Source organism: Physella acuta, unplaced genomic scaffold (assembly GCF_028476545.2).
Source record: "Physella acuta isolate Inbredline_101_S28 unplaced genomic scaffold, ASM2847654v3 ptg000339l, whole genome shotgun sequence".
In the NCBI taxonomy this organism is placed as follows: Eukaryota; Metazoa; Mollusca; class Gastropoda; family Physidae; genus Physella; species Physella acuta.
In genome coordinates, this window is record NW_026731858.1 from 674,986 (window position 1) to 683,997 (window position 9,012).

Here is a 9,012-nt window from a genome sequence, read left to right on the forward strand (position 1 = left end):
GCTTCTGAACTAGACTATTCAAAATTTAAAAATTAATTAATTTCAAAATCTAGATTTCTAGATCTATTCTATAGACCTAGAATTTAGATCTCAATCTGCATCTAGATCTAGATCTACCTAATTAATACTAATTAACCTAAGGCTGAAGTTTTTCCTTGGTGATTAGATCTAGAATCTAGATCTAGATCTAGATTCTACTTCAAGTAGAATTTAGAGTTAATTTATATATAATTTAGACTAGAGTAGAGTCTACTCTCAGTCTAGAGTCTAGAGAGTAGACTTCAGAGTAGAGATCTAGTCTAGATCTAGATCTCTAGACCTAGAGTCTAGTAGAAAGTAGAGTATTCTTATATTTTATATTCTAGACGGATCTAGATCTAGAATCTAGATCTAGAATGTAGACTAGACTTACTTATCTAGATACTAGTAGATTTAAGTAGATGATACTACTAGACAGTACTAGAGTACTAGACTCTAGATACTAGATTCTAGATAGGATCTATTCTACATTCAAATATTCATAATGACTGACAATACTGTAATGTAATTACTTAGTGTAATAGTGTAATTCATAGATCTAGAATCTAGTAATAGAATCTAGAGTCTAGTCTAATTTTAAACTAATGTAGAATCTAGATTAGTCTAGATCTAGAGGATCTAATATTTAATATAGTATATAGATCTAGATCTAGATCTAGAATCTAGGTCTAAATTCTAGATCTAGTGCTCTTTTGCCTTTTGGGCTAGGCATTACAAAATGTTAATAAATCATTAAAACAGAACATAGATCTAGAATTACTAAATTAGTAATCTAGAGTGATCTAGACAAGATTATAATTTAGATTATGGGAGTTGTGTGGCCTAGCGGTAGAGAGCTAGACTGTTAACCAGTAAGCCTTGAGCTCAAATCCGGGTTCAATTCAGTAGAATGTACCTGAGTCCACCCAGCTTTATTTATATGGGGGGGGGGAAGGGGGTTATCGTCCTTAATGAGCTATTTTCAGTGGCAGCGTTGGAACTATCGAATTCACAAACTATGAATTACTTAAAAGTAGAAAATAAAACAACTAAATAGCAGCGTATGAAACGCTGCGGGTCGGCTCGTAGTTAATAATAGTTAATAAAGTATTATAGATCAAATCTACAATCGAGGCTCTACTTCAACTTTTTCATACATAGGTAGACAGAAGATCATGAGTGACCAGCTTAACGTGTCTAGTCCACACATCCCAGAAGATGATGAGTATCTCTGTTAGTTCTTTTCTTTGTACATTATGAATAAGTCAGCTTTGAGCATATTCACTTATGTCTTTATTTTATTATCTACCTTTTCAGTATTATAACCTTGTCTGTAGTTTAGATTTTTACATTTGTGTTTCAGTTTGTGATGAGTGCAAAATTAAATACATAGGAGATTGTACTGAACATGGTCCTCTAAATATTATATCAGATTCACAGGTAAAATAAAACATTGAGTTTTTAAGCCCTGTTAGTAACTACTTCATCTCTGGTGAAGTTTAAAGACTGGTTAAAGATGTATTAAAATAAATTTTGTAAATGTGGTATCGTACCCAAAATATCACCAAGTAAGACACTAAGATGTTTACTGTTGCTAAACAGGTTCCCCAAGACTGCATCAAGGGCAAGGACAAAAATTATTGTAGGAAAACACTGCCCCCTGGGCTGGTCATTAAAACATCTGGCCTACATTTTGCTGGACTTGGAGTTTTCACCACAATATTTATTCCTGCTCGTACAAGGTTTGGACCTTATGTTGGGAAGAAAGAGAAAAATGAGCAGATAGCTCATGATTCACGGTATTGCTGGCAGGTGAGCAATGTAGTTAAGGACTGTGTTAGACATGAGTAACAGTTTTGTTTAGGACAGCATCAAGCTGAATTATGGGTTCTTATACATTTTCTATTTTTTAGATATAGATCTATGTTCATTTTATTTCATTATAAAGAGATTTGTCATTTAAACACTTGTAAAAAGTTGTAAAGTATAAGGGCCTTGTGCTGTGGGCCAGATAGGTACACAAGTGTAAGATTTTTTGTGTTTTGTTTTGTGTATGCTGTGGCAGGTCTGGATAGATTTAGAGCTTATAAATTGTTTGCATTTCTGTAGCTACTGTCAAATTATGTTCTAGATAAATTCAATTAAACTTTTATCTGTTCACATTATCACTTGACCTGATCACCTCTTTAAATGCATTCCATTCACTACAAACAGGTCACTCTGTGATCAGATATTTAACTTGATGATGAACTGGGTTTTGACAGGTGACAAATTAGTCATAATTTTATCACTACTCTGAACCTTTAAATCAAACTTCCAATTTACAATCCACATTATTTTTTTGTTTTATAAGAACTGCCAGATTATCAACCATTATAAATAAAGCAACTTGAGTGATGGTTGTAGCAATGAAAAAGGAGTTTTTAAATCCATTTTGGGAAATACTGATGTAGATCTTTTGAATTGGTATCTCTTTGAACACTTTTTGGCTGTATAAGCAACAAGGTCCTCCATAGTATGTTATGGCTGAGATGCTGTTTTTGGCTTAGCCAACTTATTCTGAGAAAGTTTACTATGTGAGCAAGTTTCATAAAACAAAATTACTTTTTTTATTGAACTCTGTTTAGTCTCATTTATGATAAAGGGTAAAATAGTTAAATGTGCTCCTTTAGATCTTCAAAGATGGAAGGCCATCCCATTTTATTGATGCCAGTGACAGATCTGATTCTAACTGGATGAGATTTGTAAACTGTGCACGCTGTGAGGATGAGCAGTGTGTCACAGCATACCAGCACCAGGGTGAGATCTTCTACAGAACTAACAGGGACATTACTGCTGGCACAGAATTACTGGTAACTACCCCATAGATACTCCGTCAGTCAAAGATTTTAATACTTTTTTCTATGCTTCTATAAAAAAAAAGCCAACTAACTCACTAACTGCAAACTGGATGTTTTAATGAAATAGTGATCTGGACAGTCCTTATTTATTTAATTATAATCCAATTATATTTGGTTTAGTTAACTTGTTAGAGTAAACATTTTAATTAGTAATATTAGCATCAGTATTTTACTTGTTAAAACAAAAATGTTTTTATGACAAAATAATTCAATTATATGGTCTTATATCTGTAGATTATAACCATTCTAGCAATTTGTTTAGTATTGTTGATATGCAGGGTGGGACAGAAGCAGACATAAAAATAAGGACGGGTAAGGCAAGAGCACTCTTCAACCAACTAGAAAATATTTGGGGTTCTGGAAATTTAACCCCTGGAATAAAAATCCAGATCTTCAACACACTAGTAAAACCTGTTTTACTCTATGGAGCTGAGACATGGAGAATAACTGCTATAAATAAGAAGAAAATACAATCATTTATAAACAGAAAGATCCTGCGAATTTGCTGGCCTAAAACCATCAGAAATGATGTTCTATGGCAATGGCCAAATCAACTGCCAGTTGAAGTAGATATCCTCCAGAGAAAATGGAGATGGATTGGCCACACACTCAGGAAGCCTGTATCCAGAATAGCAAGACAGGCCCTCACCTGGAATCCACAAGGCAGGAGGAGGAGAGGCAGATCAAGAAAGACCTGGAGACGTGACCTGGAAGAAGACACCATGAAGATTGGATACACCTTGGAACAGTTAGAGAGACTAGCCCAGGACAGAGACGCCTGGATAGCTCTTGTCAGCTGCCTATGTCCCAGGAGGGACAACAGGCAAACCTAACCTAACCTAATTATGAAGCAAACAGTAATTGTGGGTCATAAATCAGAGTTGTATTAAATGATTATAATGCTAAGACTACAGAAAATATTACTTTTAAAACTTTCTTTTCATACAAAAAGTAAATGTTCAAAAGTTTAATAGGCCTATCAACTTTGTACAGCCCTGTGCACATTCTTTTCTATTCCCCTTCTTTTATGCTCATTTGACTACAATTCGACTTTTTAAATAAATTTGCTTTATGCCAAGTTGAACCAATTTACACAAAACAATGGTATTGTTTACATACACAAAACCATGGATTTTACATTTCACCATTGTACATGACACAATGTATATTTGGAACAGGAGTAGTCACCCTACTTTAACATTTTAAAGTTTTCATAATGTTCTGATGTTTAAGTTTTTTGTGTGGAATGACAGTTATATATTAATATTATCCATGCCAGTTGAGATAGGTTTGTCAAGAGTAAAGCATTACTTTTGTAGCTTAGTGTGGTCCTGTATGTGATGAGTGTCTTAATGCTGTGACATCAAAGTGGGGAACTAAACTCAAAACTATTGGTTTAGCAGTCCTATACTTGGCCACATCATACCAAATAATTCAAACAGATTGAATGTTTTGTTCTCACTATAGTGAACTGATATTTTCAGGTGTCCTATGGAGACAACCTGGGCATTCAGGTAGAGAGTGTTGGTGTTAAAAGCAAGAACAGCTTAGCAAACATGGTGAACAATGACAGTGGTAAATATATTTATTCAATTCTTTACACTTTCCTGATTGTAATCATCTATAGACTTCTCACCACTGTTAGATGCAGTTCAGTTTTGTGTCCATTGTATAAGTAAGCCATGGCTGTGTTCATTGTATCAGAGAGTTATCATTGTGTCCAATGTATTAGTAAACCATCACTGTGTCCAATGTATCAGTTAGTGATGTGTACACTGTTTGAGTTAACACTGTGTCCACTTAATCAGTTAATCACTGTATCCACAGGTAATCATCACTGTGTCCATTGTATAAGTAAGCCATGGTTGTGTTCATTGTATCAGTTAGTGAAGTGTCCACTGTTTCAGTTAATCACTGTGTCCACTTTATCAGTTAACCATCACTGTGTCTACTGTATCACTTAGTTATCACTGTGCCTAATGTACCATTTAGTCATCACTATTTCATGTACCAATTAGTCAACAGTGTTCACTATATCACTTAGTCGTCACTGTGTCCACTGTATCAAGTCAATTTTTACAATTTGCAGATATTGATGCATGCCAGTATTACAGATTGGATTTTTCAAAACTTTCCAATTCGAATAGGGGTCTGGATCTCAATGATAAAGACAGCCAACATTCTTCCATGACGACATCTAACTTTCATCAACGCCATAGAATTCATACAGGAGATAAGCCTTACAAGTGTGACAGGTGTAGTAAATATTTTGAAAAAAGCACCCAATTAAAGATTCACCAAAGAATTCATACAGGAGAAAAGCCTTACAAGTGTGAGAAATGTGGTAACTGTTTTGCGCAGCTTGGTAACTTGAAGATACACCATAGATATCATACAGGAGAGAAGACTTACAAGTGTGATATATGTGGTAAATGTTACATACAGCGTGCTTGGTTAAAGCAACACCTTAAAGTACATGCAACAGAAAAAACTTACAAGTGTGACTTATGTGGTAAATGTTTCAAACATCTTCCTTATTTAAATGAGCACCTCAGAATTCATGCAGGAGAAAAGCCAAACATGTGTAACATATGTAGTAAATCGTTCGCACATCCTTCTTATTTAAAGGAACACCTTAGAATTCATACAGGAGAAAAGCTGTTCAAGTGTGACACTTGTGGTAGATGTTTCACACATCTTGTTGTTTTAAAAAGACACCATAATATTCATACACAGAAAAAATCTTTCAAGTGTGACATATGTGGTAAATGTTTAACAAGAAAGTACATTTTAAAGGAACACCTTAAAATTCATACAGGGGAAAAGCCTTACAAATGTGATGTATGTGGCAAATGTTTTATACAACATGTTGTTCTAAAGGAACACCTTAGAAATCATACAGGAGAAAAGCCTTACATGTGTGACATATGTGGTAAACGTTTCACAAAGCGTTTTTTATTAAACAGTCACCTTAAAATTCATATTCCAGAAAAGTCATACATGTGTGATATATGTGGTAAATGTTTCACACAGCGTTTTCATTTAAAGAAACACCTTCAACTTCATTCTGGAGTAAAGTCATACATGTGTGACATATGTGGTAAATTTTTCATACAGCCTTTGCATTTAAAACATCACCTTCAAGTTCATACAGGAGAAAAGCCTTACAGGTGTGACATATGTTGTAGAAGTTTCACCCATCTAGCTTATTTAAAGCAACACCTTCAAGTTCATACAGGAGAAAAGTCATACATGTGTGATATATGTGGTAAATGTTTCATCAAATTAGCTTATTTAAAGGAACACCTTAAAATTCATACAGGAGAAAAAACGTACAGGTGTGACATATGTGGTAAATGTTTCACAATGCCTGTGTATTTAAAGGTACACCTTAGAACTCATACAGGAGAAAAACCTTTCATGTGTCACATATGTGGTAAATGTTTCACATATGGTGGTGGTTTAAAGAGACACCATAGAAAGCATACACAAGAAAAGCCATACAAGTACAAGTGTGAATTATGTGGTAAATGTTTAATAAGTCCTTCCCATTTAAAAGTCCACTATAGAATTCACACTGGAGAGAAGCCTTATAAGTGTAACATATGTGGTAAATGTTTCATGCAGCTTTCAGTTTTAAAAATGCACCTCAGAATTCATACTGGAGAAAAGTCATTCATGTGTGACAAATGTGGTAAATGTTTGGCACACCCTACGTCTTTACGTAATCACCTTATAATTCATACAAAAGAGAAGTTTTTCAAGTGTGACATATGTGGAAAATGTTTTAAAAGAAACGACCATTTACTGGAGCACCATAAAGTTCATACTAGACTAAAGCCTTACAAGTGTGACAAATGTGACATATCCTTTGCAAAGCTTAGTGATTTAAAACGACACAAAAAAATTCTTACAGGAGAAACACCTTACAAGTGTGACGCATGTGGAAAACGTTTCACATCACTTGCTTGTTTAAAGATACACCGTAGACTGCATATACAAGAAACACCTTGCAAGTGTGACATATGTGGGAAATGTTACACACAGCTTGCTGAACTGAAGATTCACCTTAGAGGTCATACTGGAGAAAAGCGTTACAACTGTGACTCATGTGGTAAATTTTTCAGAGCTCTTTCTTATTTAACGAAACACCAAAGAGTTCATACAGGAGAAAAGCCTTACCAGTGTTTCAAATGTGGTAAGTGTTTCACACAGACCTCAAACTTACAGAGGCACCATAAAATTCATACAGATGAGTATTGAGTGCAAGCAGTGTTTCTGCACCCTCAAAATACTCCAAGTATAACAGAACCCACAAATTAAATATATCTCTGAACATCTGTTTGAACAAAACATGGCTTGTTTTATCTGTTATGATATCCACAGTCAGTTGATGACCATCATGACCCTTGCTTTGTGAGAGAACATTGTTGAACTATTTATTACTCACGAGCCGACCCGCGGCGTATCATACGCAGCTATTTAGTTGTTTTATTTTCTACTTTTCAGTAATTCATAATCTGTGAATTCAACAGTACCAATGCTGCCACTGAAAATATTTGCTTTAAAACACTAACCCCCCCTTTCCCCTAACCCCGACCCTACACCCCCTCCCCCCTCCCCCGTGAAAGCAGCCTCCTCTTAGTTACCTACCCTAAGTTTAAAATCGTTTCAAACTAAATTATCTGCCCCTAATAGCCGTCACTAAACCCGGCTCTACGATTTGTAAACATTTAATTTAGCGTGACCACAATTCACCAGACCATGGTGGGGTGGGGGTGGTAGTGATAGTGATAGAGAGAAAGAGAGGGGACTGTAAGGAGGCGCTTGCAGCTTGTTTTCTAAAGTCTCCCAGAAGAGAATTATATATATAGATACTGTTATCTGTTAGTATTAAATTTGTCAATATCAAGCTATTCTTTGCTAATTTAAAAAAAATTGTCACAGCATATAAGATACTTTGTACACTCTTACTCAGTTCCATTTTAGTTCAAGGTAGTGGTGTGAAGTATATTTTATTAAAATCAAAGACATGCAAATGCATCAGGTGCAAGCTATCATTTCTTACACATTTTAGAGTCCAATGCTTTTACCTACGAGAGAAAGTTTATTTTATATTCTTATGTTTGAAATATAAGCATATTAATTTACATTTTTTTTATAGTTGATTCATTTTTGTCTAAAGTTTGATTTACGTGGCCTCCATTAAAGTGTGTCTGACAAAGTGTATCCAACTCAGTTGTATCCAATTTGATATTTATTGTAAATTAATGAGCAAGGATAGCAAGTAGTCAATCATCAACTCTAGTTGCTGATAACATATGCACACGATCATGATTTTTTTAAATTAAAAAAACCACAAGTTATTAATAAAAAGGAAATGATCCTGTCCTGTTTTTGGCAAAGGGTAAAAAAAGCAAAATGGCTGCAGGTGATGCTTGCGCAAATCAAGTTACTTACAAGTGGATTCATGAAAGACTGATCGACCAAACTGATGACTTGGATAAAAACTGACCTAAAGTTAAATATGGCACATCATCCTCTTTGTAACAGTTTGATAAAGATAGAAGTTACTTTTTTGGACCTATTGATCTGTAGCGTAGATGAAGTAGAGTTCATATGTTTCTTGAGCTCAGCATATGATGGGACTGCGTGGTGGAGTGGTGGTGACTTCAGTTGCCAGCCAGACAGCTTAAAGTTCAGATCTCAGGGAAAAGTTGACACAGTGGGTGGGGGTTACAACTTAGAAGTCACATTATGTTGCAAGGCAACATCATGTTTTTTTAAATGATCTGTTTTAATTGAATGAAAGTCCTTAACTGAATAAACTGTCTTTATGTTGATTGTTTAGCAGATACTATAAGAAATTATATTTTTATCCAGTGGTGTCATTAGGTCAATCGTTGCATGATGCGATAACTTATGGTGTGGAGCTACAAAACGTAGACATATTTATCTACAACTTTTTACTAATCCAGTTGGATAGAGCTTCATTTTCTATATGAAATTGAATTTTTAAAAAAATTTGGTGTCTACAGTTATTGTTTGTACCATAACCCCAGGGAATTTTAGCAAGGAAATTAATGTCATTAGG

General features: G+C 34.8%; 1 protein-coding gene across 1 annotated transcript; it reads left to right on the forward strand.

Moving 5' to 3' along the window:
- Positions 1-7,336, forward strand: LOC131941014 (zinc finger protein 431). Its single transcript, XM_059299976.1, has 7 exons — positions 1-158; positions 1,180-1,251; positions 1,382-1,458; positions 1,621-1,830; positions 2,691-2,870; positions 4,403-4,493; positions 5,008-7,336. The coding sequence occupies exons 2-7, from the start codon at positions 1,194-1,196 to the stop codon at positions 7,179-7,181; spliced, it is 2,790 nt and encodes a 929-aa protein (XP_059155959.1). The 5' UTR covers positions 1-158; positions 1,180-1,193; the 3' UTR covers positions 7,182-7,336.
- Positions 7,337-9,012: the final 1,676 nt, after the last annotated feature.